Source organism: Euprymna scolopes, chromosome 14 (genome assembly GCF_053919585.1).
Source record: "Euprymna scolopes isolate OS-2025 chromosome 14, ASM5391958v1, whole genome shotgun sequence".
NCBI classification, from domain to species: Eukaryota; Metazoa; Mollusca; class Cephalopoda; order Sepiida; family Sepiolidae; genus Euprymna; species Euprymna scolopes.
The window spans coordinates 35,770,696-35,793,018 of record NC_136495.1 but is presented as its reverse complement, the minus strand read 5'-3'; the positions used below and the strand labels follow the sequence as shown (position 1 = coordinate 35,793,018).

General features: G+C 33.5%; 1 protein-coding gene across 2 annotated transcripts in view; it reads right to left on the bottom strand.

The window, feature by feature from the left end:
* LOC145292945 (uncharacterized) overlaps positions 1–22,323 on the bottom strand; it is a 140,815-nt gene that overhangs the window by 47,033 nt on the left and 71,459 nt on the right. For both annotated transcript variants that reach the window (XM_080139120.1, XM_080139121.1), the window contains 4 exons: positions 19,333–19,520; positions 16,910–17,103; positions 7,843–10,599; positions 1,703–1,837 (listed from right to left, as the gene is read on the bottom strand). In XM_080139120.1, coding sequence (XP_079995246.1) covers positions 1,703–1,837; positions 7,843–10,599; positions 16,910–17,103; positions 19,333–19,520 — 3,274 coding nt within the window. The remainder of the gene's footprint in view (positions 1–1,702; positions 1,838–7,842; positions 10,600–16,909; positions 17,104–19,332; positions 19,521–22,323) is intronic.

Genomic DNA, 22,323 nt, shown 5'->3' with positions numbered 1-22,323 from the left:
TATCAGAACGTTGTAACTAAAAAGTGAGCACCACTTTCAAATGTCGAAATAATGATTTCTTTTTTACATTTTTTTTTTTTAATAATCTGTTTAATTAGTGTCCAATCAATAATAATCCAGTGAAAAAAAATTCCAAAAACCTATAAGTATAGAAATTAAGCATGGGAGTAATGGTTGTACATTTTTTAAAAAAGTAACTAAACCATTTATTGATAATTTGTCACGTGTACAAACATTTATTTATTTATGTAGGCTTAACTCCTTTCATGAATAAGAAAAGTTTTACTCTTTAAGAATAATAAAAGGAAAAAGTTACTGAACATTTATAAAAGGACTTCTTTGCATGAAGGCCAGAGGAATAGTTGGCCGAAAATTCGTGAAACAACAACTAATAAAGATGAGAATAATAGTCCGCAATAAATAAAAATGGGGCTAATGCAGAGAGCGATCCGCGCTATTTTTTAAATCATATTTCCACGTTTAAATAACGTTTTACGATATGTTCTTTTTTTATTTATTCAATTGTAAGGTTAAAGTACAGAATAGGTACAAAACATCCTTACCTCCCCATGTTAAGAATGACTTTTTAAATAATAACATTATTTCAGCACGGATCACTCTCTGCATGAGTAATCTTATATAGAAAAACAAAAAAAAACTCAAAAGCAAGCAACAAACTTTTTTTTTTTTTTGCCTTATATAATAAAGAAAAGATGTGTAAATTAAAAAATTTGGAAGATAAACAAATGAAATATGTTTGTTTTTTTTTGTTTTTTTTTTTACTTATCGAGTTAACAGAAAATGAAACCTTTTGTCAATTCGTGGCTGTGAAATGAATCGAACCGGAAGTTCAGTTTTATCAACAGAACAGATTCGCAGAAACGGTTAAAAAAATATATTTATTTTATTTAATATTTTAATTTTAATTAGGTAAATTTATTTTAATAACATAAAAACATACCTCAACTCTAAAAATGGGTTGTCTGAAAATTTCAAATAAATTGGTAACGTAGAAATATGGTTTTATTCTTTTAGAACGAACCAACTTTACATTTTTATATATATATATATATATATATATATATATATATATATATATATATATATAGCATAGTTTGGCCATGTTTCCTGGATACCAGACTCCAGCTATGTATAGAAATCATAACAAGAAGATTTCATTCAGGAAAGATCAAGAGGGTGACCAGCAAAGAAATGGGCCAATCAGATAAGGGTTCAGACTAGCATGCTGCTCCTGACAACTAAAAGACTGACTCAAGAAAGACACTGATAAGAATTTTTTAAATAACATTTGTTGGCTACTGCTGTTACTTCTAAATGCCCTATTTATGGAGTGATTTTGCTCTCTTTCTTTTTCTCTTTTGGTTGTCATCACATAGCAGAAATTCATTTCAGATTTAACAAGGGTTTCAGAAATACAGTATACATGCATTATACCTTATGGGTCTCCCAAACCCATTCCCCATAAATGGAGGGAGCACCACTATTTTCTTTCATAGTTCAGAAATAAAGACAAAGATTTGATCACTTTATCTGCTTAGAACTTATTGTACTTAACATTTTTATCCATTACGTCAATTGAACGTCTGTGGTTACATCAGCCTAAATCCTGTGAGAACAACAACTAGGATAAGAATCGTAGTCGCAAATGATCCAAAGAAAGTACCAATTATATACTACTCACTCTTCCGAAGGCTCCGGATCCAAGGAGATCTCCTTTCTTCCAGCTGAAGTCCTCGCCGATTGACAGAAAACTGCTTGTTGTACTCGTGCTATCTCGTCTGCAGGAACCGTCATGCTTTGTACTCAAATCGTCCAGCTGAAGAAAAATAAACGTATTTGATCAAGCAAAAAAAATTCTTTTTGCAAGATTAGCAAAATAAGTTACAGATAGGCAGAATTTTTAGGGTTCCTCACAGCCAAACTTTCACCAAAGTCATCCTAAGCTATGTGTAATTGGAAACCCTTCTTTAGCGAGATTTGGGTAAAAAAATAAGTAATTATACATGATTAAAAATTAAATTAGTTACAATACAATGGATTTCACTGGGTGAACTAACACGACTATAACACAACATATACCGTATCATTCAAACACTACCGTGTTTGAATATATGGTTAAGTTGCAGTTTTAGTCATTTAGAACTGCTTTAAAGCTTCACCGCGCACTCATCTTTCAACCAAATTTCAAACAATTATTGCAATTTATAAATCACCTTCTCAGCTATATTGTGGAAAATTTTTTTTAAATTTACGTTCAGTAAAGCAAAAGTTATGATGCATTTACTGGCATTCAAAATCTTTAAAAAAAACATAAGGAGGTGAGCGACGTTTTTATAACTGGTTTTTATAGCAACCATGTCGCTTCAGCAACTACTGTTGCTAATAATTCACTGCTCTCACGAAAAAAGAAGTAACAACTGAAACAGAGAGAATGAAAGAATGAAAGGGAGATAATTTGGGAGATTTTATTGAAAGCAGACGAGTGGTGTACATTGTGATGAAATATGTGTATGTTATGTTTATGGGGGCAAAAAAAAAAGACTGAAATTAAACAAAGAACAAGTGAATTTACTGGAAGCCTGCAAAAATCATGGATTACAATAGAAAAATGCAGCATTAAGAATTTTTTTTTGATTCAATTTATAACATAATATAATCAATTCTTAATGTTGCAATATTTTAAAATATAAATTTATTATATTTTTTACTAAAATATTTTGTCTTTTTCTTTTCCAGTTTTAACAACTAGTCCTTTACTTTTCCATGTTTAAGCTTAACCATATTACTTTTAATGCTTGCATTTTTCTATTGTAATATACTTATGTATAAGTCGATGTGAATTTTAAGACCAAAAATTGTGTCATTTTAGGTATTAGCTGTTTATAAATCGACTGTAGATTCTGGGCGAGTTAAATGGTCCATCTCATGCCTCTTTCTTGCACAGATAATTTCCTTTTTAGTGGTTTCTTTTGTAAGACATATTATAAATTGCTTCTTGGCATCTGCAAGCGATATGTACATTTACGCAAGTGTGGTCTATTTGATTTTCATATATAGTACCACCTCACTGTGCACTTACATGCAACAAACGCCAATGTTGCTAATCAGGCATTCTGATCAATGATATAATGTAGATTTTAGGCGCAGTTACTATTTTTAGACATAATTTATGTCACATACCATAATAACGTAAACGCATACATTGCACGAGCCATAATATACCGTAATAATGTGAATGTATGCGTTAAGTGCCATTAAATGGTTTTATTAAATTGTTAAAACTTATTGAATTTAGTGGAAAACAACATATTGTAAACATTACATTTTCTAACCTACTAAAAATACCGTGATATCATCACCTAATACATGATATCAAACTTAAGCCCATTGGCCTGTCCTTATACCATTAATTTTCTGCTTTTAACATTTCATATTTTTCATTTCATTTTAGTTTTGTCGGCCAGTGTAAGGATACAGGATTTTTCTCTCTTGTCAGAAGGCCAATAACAACTCTTTTGCTTTGTGGAAACATTTTTTACCACAATTTTAGGATGTCACCTTCAATTTTGTAATTTATTCATATTTACTGCTAAACCACTAGGATCATCACTATTTCTACTGGATTATTTCATGTGCACCTTTACATCTGACCAGTCAATTTTTTTCTTTCTTTCGATTGTACCGCATTTTTCTGTTTTTCTTCATCAAGCCTGGACTACATTTGGAATATCTTTTTAACCCATATAATCTTACATTATTATCAACTTTCATACAAATATGACTTCTTTCATAATTTACAGTTTTAAATTTATGTACTAAGCAGCAAAATTTATAGCCTGATTATGAATATCATTTGGCTAACTACTTGAGGATAAGAGCCATTATTTAGAACTCCATGGAATAATGAGTTTTTAAGTTTTTATATTCCTTGTCGAATAACAAATTGTTGTAATTTCTAAATTTACAGAGTTTATATTGAATTCCTTACATCAGTGCTCTATCTCGAATATTTAGCTTTTTTATCTGGTTGCAATTGTCATATAAATATTAATATTAATATCTATTAGTGATGGGACGATTCCAATATTTTTCCCGATTCCGATACAGTTACCGATTCCTTACTAAATTCCCAATTCCGATACGATTACCGATTCTGATTCTTCATAAATCTTTAAATATTTACAATAAAGTTGTTATTTTTATCCAATTGCCATAAAAAAACATGTTCAGTTTGCAGATATTTTGCTCAAACGTGAAAATACACTTGTGGGGGTGATCTATAGATTTTAGTTTGACTGGTAGTTTAAAATCCATGAATATTTATTGTTTTATCATTATTACCAGCTGTAGAAGATTTTGTTTCAAACAAAATCAAATAAAAAAAAGAGATAACTGAATACAATTTCCAATTTCGATACCGATTCCAATACCCCAAAAGTTCTGATTTTTCTGATTCCTGATTCCAATTCCGATTAATCGTCTCACCACTAATATTCATATTTGCTTTAAGTTTACAGAATTATTCAATTTGTAAACTTGAAAATCTTTTTGAATTTAATGTATGAGTTGAGTTGAGTTGAGTTGAGTTGAGTTGAGTTGAGTAAGCATCTGTACATCGTCGGATTATAGTGATGTACAACACATACATCACTCTCTAAATCTTGATGGCCAGCATCCAGTGACAAGCAGGTGCGAGATGACTGCTGGTCATGTCGATCGCAGGTTTTCTATCAGAGATTTCCTTCTCCTAGAAAAGTCGCTTTCACCATAGTAACTAAGCAGTATCAAGAGGAAGGCTAACAGCTACTACACCATGCCCAAGAGTGACCCGGAACTATGTAATTTAATTTAATATATATACATATGTATATATATACATAGACATATACACACACACACACACACACACACACACACACACACACACACACACACACACACACACACACACACACACACACACACACACACATATATATACAGGGTGAAATGATAAAATTGTTGCCCTAAAAAAGACAAGATGATTCCATTTCCGTTCGATGAAAAACGGTTTTATTATTTTGTTGCAGGTCATCTACTAGTTTGCTAGTTATGTACAAATCCAAAGAGCGATAGGAGCCTTCTATCATATCTGAAAGCGACACAATGTTCAACGAGTGAGATCAGAGATGTGCCGCTGTACAACTCATGCTCTCTACCGATCCAAGTTAAGACAACAGGACCATTGCCAGCACCCTCAAAATGCAAATCCAAATGGTTCAACACTCAATCCATCAGACCACCCATGGTTATGATCTTTGGTGTGGTTTCAAGTGAGGGCCACATCATGCCACTTCACATTTTCAAAGTCGGCTTGAAAGTCAACACCAAAGTGTACCTGAATTTGCTGAAGAGTGTGGTGATCTCCTGGTGCAATCAGGTGGCCACTGGCAAATTTTGGTGTGGCAGCAGGGCTCGGTGCCGGCCCACAAGTTCAAAGAGACCATGACTTAGCTTCAGAAAGAGTGCTATGACTTTGTACACTTCTCTTATTGGCTCCCTCCTCTCCTGACATGAACCTGCTGGACTACTTTGTTTGATTATATGTCGAGAACATCACCAACATAACCTCCCACAACACTAAAGCCAGCCTGTCGCCACCATCTGCTGAGTATTCACCAAGCTCCCTCCGGCACTTGTGGAAAAAGCATGCTCCCAGTTCTGGACCCTTATCGAGGCGGTGATTGAGGCTGATGGTGGCTACATTGAATATATGTCAGGTCTACTACATAATCAAGTTACCTGAATTTAATTTTTTCAATAAAAGTTTTAAAATAAAGCTGTAGTGTTGTTTTTTTTAGGGGCAACAACTTTATCGCTCCACCCTACACACACATACATATGTACGAGCCCTTCTAGTCTCACACAAAAACACGCATTCACATCTCAAGCCATTTTTCTTGTCATACACATACGCGCATACAAACATACGCGCGCACATACACACACGTAGATATATTCACGTTCACATACATACACCCACATTCACGTGCATACACACACACACGCTAACGTACACACATGTACACACACATACGTGCACACGTACGCACACATGGGCAACGTCACTTCCCCTTTGAAGGAAATCCACACATGCGCAAAAGACTACCGGAAACAACTATAAAAGCAAGAGACCTGAGCTGTTTCCCTTTTTTCGACTTAGCTCCCGAGCTGAGCGGTCGATGGACCATTCGCTTCCTTTCGGGGCACACGCACCCGCGCACGTCACGTCCCCTACTACTATGTATGGGGTACGAGCTAACAGACAGTACGTACACTTTACACGTTTTCTATCTCCATGGCCAGGATTGACTTTCTCACTCTCTCTCTCTACAACAATAGACTTTCCTTCTCACCAGTTAACAGCGAGAGACGCACGCCAAACTAAGCACGTGCTGTACCCTTTTCTTTCATTTGTTTCTTTAGTTCGTTTAATTCAATAAACGCGTTGTTCGTTCCTTCCTCAAAACAATTCCTTTTTCCTATTTCCTAACGACTGGGGGATATGTATAATATATCCACCAGCCCTCAACAAATATGTACATATACGCACATATACTTTTTATTTTATACACATATATATATATGAACACATATACACACATAAATATATATACATACACACACATATATACTTATTTAATTTTTAAATGGTGTTCTAAAAATAATTATTGGTTCTCAGTCATAGTCGTAAAGATTCCCAAGTTTGGAAAATGTCTTACAAGAAAAGGTTCCCAAGTTTGGAAAATGTCTTACAAGAAAAACATTAGAGAAGTGAAAATGAGATTAGAATAGACCGAGATTCGAACCTTGTAAGCAAGGTTCAGAAATAGACTCAGAAATGGAATGTGGAATTTCGCATTGTTCAGTTTCACATAAAATAGTTTAGATATGTTGTTGGAAAAGGAATGTTTAATTGTTCAATTCTTTTTATAAAAACTGAATTAAAATAAGGTCAGCCAGAAAATAAATAACAATGCAATTTAAATATGTTGAAAAATAGGTTAGGAAAAAAATAGGAGAGAGAATTCTTTGTCTGCAGAAATAGTTTGGAAACATGTGCGAACCACGCATGTTCAGTCCACGTGGCTCAATCACGTTTTTGGACACACGTATGACGTCATGGCAGAAATTAATTTTCAATATAGGAGCTAGAGTCGAAGATGAGTTAGGGAGAGTTGGAGACAATGATAGGAGACAGAGCTGACATGGTCAGAGGAGGGTCCCTTTAGAAGCGAAGGGTTAGAACATTAAACGTGTAGAAACAACTTTGAACTCCTGGATGTCATCATCATTTCGACCGGTCAAATGGAATAAAAGAACATCTCATATTTTTGTAACTACCGTCTTCATGTCATCATTCTACCAAATTGAGGGTAATGTGAAATCATCGTTATTAATGAACTTTGTATAACCCATCTTTAGTAATGTGTCCCCCTCTCCATCCTAATTAATGTGCCTCAACATCTAAGCAATGACTGCCCCCTCTGTGAAACAGAACTGTAATACTTAGGTAATGTGTCCCTCCATCATGAGTAATGACTGTCTCCTCTTGTGTTAAAAAATCTGATCACCCTCTCTTCTCACTAATATGTGTTAAGAAGTGTATAAATGTATCTTCCCTTCATCAATATGAATGTCCCCATTCTATCTCTTAAAAAGACCCCATCCCTATGCAACAAATGCACCTGGAAAGGTCACAGATTACATTTAATAATCATGAAAAGACTTGACATGCCGTAAAATACATAAATAACAAAAATAAAATACAAAATCTTTTACCTGAGATAAAGATTCAGTTTCTTTATCCGAGAAAGATTCATCAACACTATTAAGTCTGTGCACAACTTTACTGTCCACGCATTTATCCAAAGACTTTTTTGTCGCGGAGACTTGTAAATTTTCTTGTACATCATTTGGAAACCCTCCCTTGGCAACAGAATTATCCTCATTCTTGTTTGGAGCATAAAATGGGGAGTCTTTTTTATGTTTTAATGACCTCAGCAAAATGCTATCGGACTCTGGAAGCGAAATGTTTGATAAGCGTTTTTCCAGGCACACTGGAGACGTAGAGTAGTTCAGAAGTTCCTCAACAACAGAATCAAGGTTTTCCTGGTTGACTTCTGGAGATTTCGTTTCTGGAGATCTAGACAAGCAATCACGATCTACCATCTTGTCACACAGACTTTCTTCATCTTCAAGAGAATCAGACTCGCACACAGACAGACATTCAAAATCTGTATCATACTCGGAATCGCTATCTGTAAATTTTATTTTGGGGTTTTCTAAAACGTTATCTTCAGATTGGGAAACATCTTTATTAAAGTCTTTGCAGTGTTCATTACCGTCTTTGGCAGAAAGATCTTCCGCAAGAACATTTACCTGTTTGGAGCCATCGCTATTAGATGAAGAAAGAACTGCATTTTGTAAATCATTATTTGTTAAAAGATCATGTTTTTTTAAAATTTCTGGATATTCATTTAGTGGAGCTAATTTCTCCTCGGAAGAACTAATATTTCGGATATTCCCAGTGGAATGTGACAAATTTTTATCTTTTTCCTTATCATTCATAAAATCATTTATGAAATCATTGCAGAAATCGTCAATTGTTTGACTAGTTTCATTTTTTTTAATACCATTTTCATTCCCGTTGGTCTGTTGGCTTTTGACATATAAAGCATATTCCGAATAAATGTTAGAACCATTGACGACCTCAACGTTTGACATATCTACACAGTCTGTGACAATGTGCCAGTCAGGACCTGAGATGAGGGCTAGATTTGAGCCGAGTTTGGAATGTAAATCTTCCTCGGGTGTTGTGTTTGTTGGCAATTGTGGAGTTTTTTTTCGCTTGGATTTTATTTGTTGCTTCCGGGGATTTTTTGGAACTTTGGTGTCTTTCTCGTTCGAACGTTTCTGATTGGAAGCTGTATTACCTTTCTTTAGCGCCTGCTTCTCATTTGGTTTGCTTCCAGTTAGCTTCAGACTGGAAACATTTTTAAGAATTTTACTAGGCTGTTCTACGGCTGCCATTGTTTTTTTTATAGTCTGATTTTCTTCATTTTTACGCTCTCTCAGATTCTCAAACATGTCTTCAATTTTGACGCATGAGTTAAGTTTTGTAACTGAAGTTGTTCGACTCTGCTGAGCAAGGATGTCCAACAAGGGCTTATTTTCACCATTCCGTGCCATTTTCACTTTGTGATGTTTGGGTAATTCTGAAAGCAGAGGTTTCATGCTTTCGGGGTTTTTAGCTTCAAATACGCACCCCTTATTTTGTAACTGCTTGCTGATAGCATTCCTTTCTCTGCGTTTGTGTATCGTTGCCGAACTGATGCAAACGCCAACATCTTTAGGACGAAGGCTTGATATGGCTGCTTGATAATTCATCCTCTTCTTCTGTAGGGGAAACAGGGTCACTTGCTGTATCTCCTTCTGCGACGATGCGTTTTCTATTTTAGCTGCTGCTGTCGATGAACGATGTGTTTTTTGTTGATTTCTGTTGACTTTGGAAGAATCAGGCAAGTCTGTTGGATTTGAACAATTGGTTTGATTTTGTACAGTTTTTGGAAAAAAATCAGTAAATTCAGGACTGATCAGCCCTGGTTTGTTGCACAGATCTTTTTTTCTAACAGGATCCTGTGTTTCACTTTTGGGGATTTTTTTGCTTTCTACAGACCGAGGCTCTTCTGCAGAAACCAAAACTTTTAATGATGTCTCTTTGTCTGGAAAAATATTTATGTCTTCGTGTTTTAAATTAATTTTTTCATGGAAAACATTTGAAGAATTAGGCAATGATTTCAAATTCTTTAACACAGGCCGACATTTTTTCGTAGTGGAATTTTTTTCCACACTCTCAGAGTTTTTTCTGTTTTCTACGATCTCAGGCTCATTCTCAGAAACAAAATCTTTTGGCGTTTTTTCTTTGTCAAGAGAAATATCAGAATCTCTGCATTTTAAGCTTGTCTTTTTCTGACAAATCTCAAATGAGGTCGGCAGTGATTTCAAACTTTTTAAACTGGCTCTACCATTAGTTTTTAGGTTTGTAGAGCCAATCGGTCCTTTTATATTTGGACCCAAACTTGGCGGTGACGTTCCCAAAGAATAGGTTGGTATGATTCTATGTTGCTCTTGATGAGTCTGCAGGAGACACGAGATCTTTGGAATGTCTTCATGTGATAAACAGTTTTTTAAATTTTGAGTATTTTTTCTCAACTGTTTCTCTCGGTATTGTCCACTGTTTAAACTCTGACTCAGGTATGATTCATGGGGAGATGATAATGACTGGGATGATGAGGATGATGATGAACCTGATGAGGAATTATAGGAGAATGCCAAGCTTGAAGATGATCTTAAGTGACCACACTTATTGTTGAGACTGTGTGGAGTGCTTAACTCCGATTGACATGGCTTTGGCAGGTCAATGTTTCCGCTTTCAAGGGTCAAGACTTCACCTTTTGGAGACTTAAACGAAGATTGCGGATGATCTGTGGTATATTTGGTATCTGGTTTCTCAATGGATAGGTGAAAAATACCAGGCTGGATGAGAAAGAATAGCAGGATATCAATACAGGAATAACAATATAATATCAACAATAATAACAAAACATTGCAATAATAATATATTCTTGTAAATAACTTTTAAAGAATTTCTTTGGTCAGTGTCAATTTCTTATTAGTTTAGGCTTGTGACTTCTATATATGTGAGTTTTTTGTTTTCGATTTTTATCTATTGATTAGTAGGGGGGCACAGATTTCGTATTTGTTATTATGGAGCCAATTATTTATTGATTATTATATTGTACCCAATATATAATAGTAATTTAAAAATTAAAAAAAAAGAAAAAAGAAAATATGACTTTGGTGTCATCAGCTAGAATCGAAACCAAAACATTTAGTATTCCAACCTTAGCCATTACATTTTGAGCTATTGTAAGATGGATAAGAAATAGTTGAAAATCGACCTACTTTAACATATAAATGTATATATATTTACATGCGTACAAGGACACTTTAAGTCGACTTACGCCTGCCAATTTCAATTTTTTTCAATTTTGACTCCTTAGCAGCTATTTTTGCTGGTTAAAAACGCATAAAGCGACTGTCTACAAAAATGCAATTATTTGACCACTTCACGCCGCTCTGCAACCTTGCCTCTCGGAGGAGATGCAGTTTAAAAAAATGGAGACAGACACACACACACACACACACACACACTCACACAGACACAGTGAGTTTTATGAATTAGATTATCCTGAATCACAATTATATTTGTTTCTGATACAAGTTTTATTTTTCAACTTGGATATGAGTGAATATATATATATATATATATATATATATATATATATATATATATATATATATATATATATATATATATAAGGCCACAAGAGAAACAACTAGCAAAAATACACTAAGCAAAATTCACCTCAAAGCAAGAAAACTGAAGCTAGCTTTGCCAGGACGCTATATATACAAATGCAGGCAAATTTGGACATATTTTATTGCTTTGAAAATATAGGTTCTTTTTACCAATAGTCATAAAATTTTAACCATAGAATAGTATAATAATCTTCAAAAAGCCTGCAAATTTTCATGTAGTTTCGTCCCATAAAACCAAAGATATGAGTATTTCAATATTCAATTTAGCTACGAATATATATATATATATATATATATATATATATATATATATATATATATGCATACCACCTTTTTTGGCAATATTATAAGTTTCAAATCTCAGTGACTATTGATCAGAATTTAACAAATGAAGGCTGACCTGAATTGTGTAGTGGGCTATGTGACATTTGCCCTTAAGGTCGCAAATTAAGGGAATCATCCATCAACCAGAACTTATTTTTGGCACTTTTTACAGCCATAAAATGTTTCAATCATAGTCATTTGTTTTCCTAGTTTTTCATATGAATTACAATATATCTGATACTTGTCCAAAACCTCTGGCCTTTATGGAGTGGAGACTAAAACTTGCTGCTATGGTTTCATCCTCTCTTTGGTTTTCATACATAAAGTAAATTTCACAGTGTATAAGGTTTATTTTCTACTGGAGATATTCATAATCGTACCCTACTTCCAAAAGAGGGGAGATGTAACTTATGAGAAATATTTGGAATCAAGTCTCTTCTTGTTGTTATTTCAGATCATTTGAAACCATAGCAGCAAGTTTTAGTCTCCCCTCGATCAAGGCCAGAGGTTTTGAGAATGTGTGTGTGTGTGTGTGTGTGTGTGTGTGTGTGTGTGTGTGTGTGTGTACGCACATGTCTATGTAGTGTGCATTATTGTATTTGACGAGAAGTGCACAATTTTTGCATGTTGACTGCAGTACATTCATTACTATTTTTTATGTTATTGTTGTCTTTGTCGCATTTTTTCTTTACAATTAGGTTAGGGAATTGGACGCAGAGAGTACCTTATAAGTAAGTCTCCTCTCCCACTAACATTTGTATATATTTATTTGGAAAAATATTAAATAAAGATGTCTTTTTGACTTTTTACATCATCATCATCATCATCATCATCATCATCATCATCATCATCATCATCATCATCATCAACAACAACAAGAAGAGGAAGAGGAAGACGGAGCTTTCACACAGGTCTTCAGAGATCTTTCCCTGAAAACAGCCTGTGGTGTTCCCCGGAAGCTGAGTGACAACAAGTCTCCCCAGGTTTCCAGTGCTCTCCATCTCTTTCGATAACATTTGCAAATAAATTTGCATTATTGCAACAGCTGCTTGCCATTGGTTTCTCGTTGGCAGCAGCTACTGGTCTTTGCTGGGATTTGAGTGACAATAAGCCTCCCCAAGGTCCCAGTTTTCTTCGCACTTATTGGGCTGAGTTCATTGGTCTTTCCTTCCTCCTTGACTCTACTTGGTTATTTGGTCTCACTCTTTTTTTTTTGGCGGGGGGGGGGGCAGTGATGTGGCAATGGGGGTAGGTTTGGGTTAGAGAACTTATAGATATGCAGTTTCAGTGTTCTTGGTCCTATGTAGTGTTTCATGTTTTGCCTTTGCAGCAGTTTGTCTGGCCGACACTTGTTGCACCCGTATGTTAGTTTCGGCATTCAAAGCGGTTTCTTAATATTTCAGCTGTTTTTATGATTATTGTATTTCTGTGTATTTTTCCAGTCATTCCTTTGATTCCAATTTCTCCCATTTTTCAAAGGTTTTCGGGATTGTTCCTAGTGCTCCTACTACTACTGTTATTATTACTATAATTATTATTATTATTATCATTATTATTGTATTAGTTTTAATGTTATATTATTAATATTATATTATTATTTTTTATTAGTAGTATATTAACATATTATTATTATTATATTATTATAATATTATTAGCATATTATTATTATTATCAATACAAAACTTATTATTTTTATTATTATTATTATTATTATTATTATTATTATTATTATTATTATTATTATTATCAGTACAAAACATGGACAGAAATTTCAGCAGCAACAACCTTGGTTGATATCATGGAAATTCAACTGCAGCAAAGAATGGTACAAGACAGGAAAGTGAGCACAATCAACTTTCTGAGTGTAAAAATGGTAAAAATGCCTCCTCAGCATTCCCCGGTAGGGGCATCTCAAGTGATTATTCAGATTTCAGGAAAAACTACCAGCATCGGTGGAAAAAATTGTTTATTATTGTTATTATTATTAATTTATCATTTTTATTATTTCATTTTTATTTTTTTAAATTATTTTTGTTATTTTATTATCATTATTATAGTATTTTTTAATTCATAATAATTTTTTTTTTTATTATTATTATTATTATTATTATTATTATTATTATTATTATTATTATAATAATAATAATAATAATAATAATAATAATAATAATAATAATAATATTTTTTATTATATATATGTATGGTAACAGATAGTGTTAGAATTCTTGATGAGTTACAATAAAAACGGAATTAAACGGATTATTGGAATATTGAAAAAGCCAATGGCTCTAATTGCTACCCTTTTTTCTTTCTCCACTTCATTTGGATTTGCTGTCTTTGTCACTTCCAAAAGCAAATATGTTTCCACAGGAACGTGTTAACTCCAAGTATTTTCAACCAATGAAAATCGTTTCAAATCCAAAAAGTAACAAGTTTATGTCAAAAAGATAAACCGACGTGAACATAGAAACTTTTATAAAATGAAGAAACAAACAAAGAGAAAGATTTTTCTAGCTGGCTGAACCGAGAGACACAAGAAAGTACGCTCAACACTTCTCTCACTATACAGGAGAGGAGAACCGGATTGCTATTCATATCTTTACACGCACTAACAAGATTGAGGTAAACTAATACACATACACAGTGCCACACTATCAAATACTCACATATGTAAATATTGACACTATGAACTTTTTGACTTGTGAATAATTTAGTAAATTTTCTTTACAAGTTAGCATAAATGACCACTCAATCCAACAAGATGAGGCCATGGACATTTTATTTAAGTAAAAAAAAAACAAAAAAAAAAACTCTTTCCTTTTACTCTGATGATGTATATTTTACTATCCGAAATTAATAAGAAACATTTCAAGTTTTAAAAAAAAGCAAAAAAATTTGAATGATTCTTTTTTTTAATAAAATATTTGCATTATAAGTTTGTCAAAATCTTTTCAACTAATGAAAATCGTTTTAAACCTAAAAAAGTAACACATACTTGTGAAAATAATAAACCAGTTCGAACTTAGAAACTCCTATAAAAACAGTAACCAAATGAGAAATTCTGTAGAACGTATGTTCAGCCCCTTCCCCTTCACCTGTGCCTTTGGCCGGGGATATAAGACAAAAAGAATATTCAATGACTCACACACATGCTTTCTTCATATGACACATACATTCCTACACAATAGTGAGAGTCAGGCAAAAAAACAAACAAACCCAAATTGCCACTCATATCTTTATAGGCACTAACAAGAACAAGGTAAACCAATGTACATATAGTACCACACTGCCAAATACTCACATACATATATTACTCACATATATATATTATTGACACTTGTGAATAATTTACTCAACTTTCTTTACTAAACACGAATTTGCATAAACGAACATTTAATTACTAAAAATAACTTTTATATTCTTATAAAATTTTAATATAAAATTTTTTGTTACAAAAATTTGTTTTCTCAATTTTTCATTTATAATTATTTTTACCAACTACTTTACAATGTCTAATTTATTTTCATTCTTATTAGGCATGCATGTCTGTACATATCATTCATTAAGATGTAACTTTTATAAATGTTTTATATTGATTATTGATATGGTCCTTAGCAATACCTAAGATGTTATTGTCGTCCAAAATGGCCCTACCTAGGCAGGAACTACGCCATGGTGTAACTCAGATTCTAGGGAAGCCACTGGTCGTTCTCAATAAGAAATCATTGATAACAGCTGCTGTGAGAACTCCAAGTGAGTTATATTAACTAATGATGTTCATTTTTAAAAAGTTATGTCTTGTTTAAGAGTAACAGTGAGAGTACTTTTTCCTGTAAGGGAATAACTCCTCCTACTCCTTATTTATATAAATACAAAAAAAAAAAGATGGAATGTAGACCCGGATTAAATATTATTTCAATAAAATCTATTTGTAATACAATTTTTGTTGATGTAAGAACATTATCTGATACATGCCAGATGTTAATGATAGAACAAAAATCCCTCCATTACTGAATGTTTTAATAGAGTCACACCTTTTAATAAGTTTTACTTTATATATAAGATAAGAACAATGCAAATAATAATAATAATAATAATAATAATAATAATAATAATAATAATAACTAAACTTTTTAGCCCATCAATAACGAGCAGCAGTTATAGCTTGTTGACTTAGAATAGGTACTTTATGCCAAATTGATGGCTGAATATGATTAGATTAGTGCTCATTTTTTTTATTAAATACTAATCCCTATTAATTCCTAACTGTGCATCGAAAGGATATCATAATACTTAATTTGCTCCACCTTATTATAACAAAGGTTTACACAAAATTTCAGTCAAATCGACCTACTAATTTCTGAGAAAAGAAAATGAAACAGACAGACAGGTAAGCAGACTAAGAGTAATTTTTTTTTAATTACATTTTCACCCCAAACAAGGCACATCGCCATTTTGATGTAGGGGGCTACTATCAGGGACATCAGCTACAGAGGTAGTATGTAGGGAGTTGAGTAGCAAGATGTCGGTTCACGTTACACTTGAACTTCTACATGTCAGTACAGTTGGGGAAGCAGGGTCCCAGAAGGGAATTCCAAAGTCTAGCGGTTCTGGGGAAGAAACTACTGGAGTAGAAGGCTCTCTTACATCTAGAGATCTCTACTGTGAAAGGGTGGGATTTAGCTGGTTGTCGAGTCTGTCGGGGGTATTTACGTCGAGGGGGTACAAGTGCTTGCAGTTCGTCAGAGCATTCACCGTTATAGTACTTGTAGAACAGGTAGAGGGATGCAACATTTCGTCGATGGGACAGAGGCTGAAGCTTAGAGGACAGTTCAGGACCTATCAGGTTGGCGACTCTCTTTTGAACCTTGTCTAAGAGTGAGAGACTAGTAGCAGAGGCATCAGCCTAAATATGACACCAATACTCCATACATGGGCGAATTGTGGCCTTATGGAGGTACAGGATACTTTCGGGCGTTAATAGCTTTCTAGCACGGTAGAGAGAACCTACCTTCTTCGCAACAGTCCTGGCAATACTCTCAATGTAATTGTTCCAACTCATGTTTCTTGTGAACGTTAAGCCAAGGAGTTTAAAAGATGTACTTTCAGATAAATAATAATAATTTTTATTGATTCTTACTTTTTGTACAAAGGATTCCCGAGCCACCTCTAAAGATCTTCTACGGAAAAGTCTAGTCTTTGAAGATGCTGTCTGTGTGGACACAGGAAGATGTCCAGCATTATTGGCCGTTTCTGGATTATTTAATCCCGTGTGTATCCCAGTATCTTTCGTTTCATCTGGCTTCAAATTTTCCTCCTTGGTTTTCATGATATCTGGAGAAAAAAAAATTGAAAACTTATGTCAAGCATGGGAAAACTATTTTAAGAAAAGAAGAATATTGAACACCCTACTACAATAAATCCATGGTAAAATTTGAAAATTTAGGAAAACTGAATAATGTTATATTACAATAGAAAAATGCGAGCATGAAAAGTAATATGGTTAAGATTAAACATGAAAAAGTAAAGGACTAGTTGTTAAATCTGGAAAAGAAAAGGACAAGATATTCTAGTAAAAAATATAATAAATTTATAACTTAAAATATTGCAGCATTTCTTTTATTCAATTTAACATAATATAATCAATTCTTAATGCTGCAATATTTTAAGTTATAAATTTATTATATTTTTACTAGAATATCTTGTTCTTTTCTTTTCCAGTTTTAACAACTAGTCCTTTACTTTTCCATGTTTAATCTTAACCATATTACTTTTCGTGCTCGCTTTTTTCTATTGTAATCCATGACTTTTGCAGGCTTCCAGTAAATTCACTTGCTCTTTGTTTAAATTCAGTTTTATTTTTTGCCCCCATAAGCATAACATACACATATGTAAAGCAATGTACGGCACTCGTCTGCTTTCATTCTCTCTGTTTCACTTGTTACTTTTCTTTTCATGAAAGCGGTGAATTAGTAGCAACACTAGTTGCTGAAGCGACATGGTTGCCATGGAAACCAGTCAGAAAAAACGTCTCTCACCTCCTTACGTTTTTTTACGATTTTGAACATCAGTAAATTCATCATAACTTTTGTTTTACTGAACGAAAATTGAAATTTTTTTCCACAATATAGCTGAGAAAGTGATCTATAAATTGTAATAATTGTTTGAAATTTGCTTGAAAAATGAGTAAGTGGTGAAGCTTTAAAGCAGTTCTAAATGACTAAAACTGCTACTTAACCATATATTCAAACATTACTGTGTTTATTAATTTATTTATTGCGGACTATTATCCTCATCTTTTTAGTTGTTGCTTCACGATGTTTCGGTCAACTATTCCTCTGAATTTCGTCAGGTGGTAACAGCGACAGAATAGGAACTGTGGATCTCCTAACTGCAGTTCCTATCCCATCGCGGTTACCACCTGATGAAGGCCAGAGGAATAGTTGGCCGAAACGTGGTGAAACAGCAACTAAAAAAGATGAGGATAATAGTCCGCAATAAAAAATTAATAAATAATACTCATCTCAATAATGAATTCCAATTAAATAATATATACAAAACGTGTTTGAATGATAATTTTTTTTTTATAAAATAATTAAAATCATTTTTTTCTGAGACTTTTGTTGTTAAAAGAAGAAGACATTTTTGTTTTTGTTCTCTCCCTTTATTTTGCTGGTAATACTGACCCAACAGAGAAAAGGAATACTCTGATGTTGTTGCAAAATCTGAAATGGTAATTGTTTCATTTAACGTATCTCAACCATTTTAATGGTGGCTAAGTAGTTAACAACACAAACTGACAAACTGGCGTGCTGAGTTCAAATCCAGTTCATACCACTGAAACACTTTCACTTAGGGATGTTGGCAACTTTCATGTGACCCCCCTGTAAATACCCAATGTCTTTCTAGACAGGATTATGAGTAAAAAAATATTGGGGCTACAAATGCCAACAATAGAATCATCTGATTCATCCGAAATGAATAAATAAATCATTTTAACTACCGAAGATCACGTAAGCCTTTGCCTTAGAAAAATCGATTTGTCATAGCTAGAAACCTTCTCTTGGATTTTTGCCTGGGAATAAATCAGATGCATTTCGGTGATCTCCTCTCTTCTCTTGAGGGGACATTGAAAAAAAAGATTAATACTGTGTATTCTAAGAGCAATTTAAAGAAAAATAAATAAAATATATAAAAAAAAAAAAAATATGTGCTGTTGTTATTATATACTCGCTGTCTACAAAATTATTATATGGACTAGCTAGCATGTGTCGCAGTGTTGCCCAGGAAAGAGCAATAAAATGTAATTCATCCCGGAAAATAATTTATCCAGTTGGATTTATTTTCATATATTTTCATAAAATAAAATAAAAGAGAAATAACCCTGTATTCGTTCATTACAAATTTAATTTCCTTTCTGTAAAAAATATGTGAAATTTAAGGAAAAAAAACTGGCATAGTAAAAAAAGCAAAACAAACAAATTTCAAATAAATAGGGCTAATAATATCCTAATTAAGACCTGAAAAATAAAAACTATGAAGCAAAAATGTTCATGAACTTGCCGATAGTTTGAAAGGTTTTGTTTCTTTTCTTTGCAACAGGGTAAGAATTTTGTATGAGAGTTTTGCTCGACATTGAATGACTCAGAAAGAGGTCGTCATTGCTGTTTTTGCGAATCAAGGGCGGAAGCTTTTCACAACTCTTGGACAGTTTTTTGTATGAATTACCATTCCAATGACCAGTCTTGCTGCTGAAATTTAACAAACAAAAATCAATGTTTTTTCTTACAAAATTTATCCGTGTTTAAGAGAAAACACAAAATTAGTCACCATTGGGATGTTTTTCTAAATTTACCAAAATTTAATAGAAACTACAAAATTAGTTAACAATAATTTTTTCTTGAAAATTTATAAAAGTTTAACAGAAACCAAAACAATTAGTTGTCAATTGAATGTTTTTAAAATTTACCAAAGTTTAATAAAATCTAAAAATTCAGTTATCAATGTTATTTTGTAATTTACTAAAGTTTAACAGAAAAAAAAAATAGTTAGCAATAGTTTTTTCTTTAAAATTTAACAACGTTTAACAAACAAAAAAAAAAAAAAAAAAAAAATTAGTCACCAATAGAATGTTTTGCTGAAATTTATAAAAGTTTAACAAAAACTAAAATTAGTCATCAATGTTTTTTTTCTTCAAAATTTGACCGGTTTTCTTAGCAGTAAAAAAACAAAACATCATCGGGTTTTTCTTCAAAAATTTTCAAAGTTTAACAGAAAAAAAATGAATCATCAATTGAGTTGTTTCTAAAATTTACCAAAGTTTAGAAGAAACTAAAAAAAAGGTGCTTAGCAGCCCCCCCACACCAAATAGTAATCAGTGTTTTCTTTTTTTCTAAAATTTATGACAATTTAACAGAAACTAAAATGTTAGTTGTCAATGGGTTTCTTCGTAAATTTTAACAGAAACCAAAATTTCTCATCCCATCCTAAGTTAAATTATTTCTGTATATCTTCTTAAATAAGTACTGAATGTATATGGTAGGCTTAGGCTTAGGGTTAGCTTGTTCCAATTTTAATCCGTTGTTCATGTTCAGTTGGTACAACAATTATATGCATTGAATAATGTTAAATTTGAGTGAATACTGAATATGAAAATATGGAAACACTGAGGAGAAAAAGCATCATCCAGATTTCCACTGGAAGGGTACGGAAAGTATTGGAATCTTGAAGAAAACTTTTTTACTATCTCTGGTTAGACTAGATTGCAAAGAAGCCTTCTGATGACAGTTTTCTGAGCCTTACTACTTTTGTGCTAGCTCATGACAAATTGGAAGCAGTGTTTTGTTTGTGACATCATCCCTAAAAGATTGGTGTATAGGGTTAATGAACTCTATCTGGCTTGTTTTTTTTCAGCAGAGCTCGCCTTGTATTGTCGGAGGAACTTCATCTACCTCCTGTATGGTAACCCACCAGAATATCAGAGAGAAACTAACAGCCCAAGAATGACCTGAAACTGTACCAGGCAAGTGTGTTCATCTCTCTGAAAAAACTTCTTGCGACTCAATTTCTAGAGAAAATCAGTGAGAATTCAATTATAAACGGCTGTTGTGAGAACACAATCTGTTTTCCCAGGTAGTAATTGTTGGCGCCGCATAAAGGTCTGGAAAAAAGACACAACTCGGTGATTGGAACAAAATATATTGAACTGAAAAGCAAATAAAACAAATGAAGAGTGTAAGTATACGTTAGTTTGGCTGCCATGAATGCAAGACTCGAGCATAACTGCCACGAGACAGATTCTCCCGATCTTTGTAGTAAGTAAGAGTTCATTATTATCTGTAAAGGTGAGCGCCATTACACATAGGAGTAATCAATGTGATAATATGGATATACCCCCCTCCCCGCTCACAAAAATGTTAGGAAGTGAAAATAAAAAAGAGGAAAAACTATAATGAAATAAGTGGATCAGCAGAACAAAGGTATAAAAAGTGAGGTTAGTAAAAAGACAATGAAGTGGGGGTGGGAGGGTCACAAATGCACACAAAGATAATTTAAATAACATTGTTAATCAAGGTGTCATGGTAACGAGGACAAAAGACCGGATATAGAGGTCAATATATTTAGAGTTAGTTCACAGACATTTTTTAGGAGTAGGTATGAGTATTGTGACAATTTATGGACAGTCTTGAGTTTGCGACAGTTGGGGACAGTTTCGAGTTTGGGGCGGATTAGAAGAGACAAATTGATCAACTAGCTGAGGAACATAGGCTTGACAGAAACCTAAAACATAGACGTTAGCATTGAGAAGGTCATTTTTTGCAGTGGTGTCACACGTACACATAGAGCCCTGCTGATATCTTTTCTTTTTTTATTGTTTTTTTTTTGCCCCAAAATATAGTGCTACTTGAACGTATGGGACCAGATCTATCAGAACACTATATAGGGAGTTGAGCAGTAAGATGTCTATTCACATGACATTTGAACTTCTACATGTCAGTACAGTCAAAGAGACTTAGGGACTGGGGGGGGGGGTTCCAAAGTCTAGCAGTTCGAGGGCAAAAACTATTAGAGTAGATTTTTCAGCATCAGTAAAGGGGGTGGAATTTTGCTGCTTGTCAGGTTAATTGGAAGTATTTACATTGAGGGGTTACAAGTGCTTTGACTTTATCAGAGCACATTTCATTAACATACCTTTAAAACAGACACAAGGATGCAACATTTTGGTGATGGGACAAGGGTTGGAGTTTGGTTGATAGTGCAGGACCTATTAGGTTGGAGACTCATTTTTGGACCCTGTCTAAGAGTGAGAGAGTAGTGGCAGATGCACCATTCCTGATGTCGCAACAATATGCCATGCGTGGTCGAATGGTGGCTTTTTAGATATATAGAATGCTATCAGGTGTGAGTAATTTTTTAGCACAGTAGAGAAAGTCCACCTTCTTCGCATCAGTTTTGGCAATGTCATCGACGTATTTGTTCCAATTCATGTTGCCTGTGAATGTTAAGCTTAGGAGTTTGAATAAAGAGCTTTCAGGTAGCACATTATTAGTCATG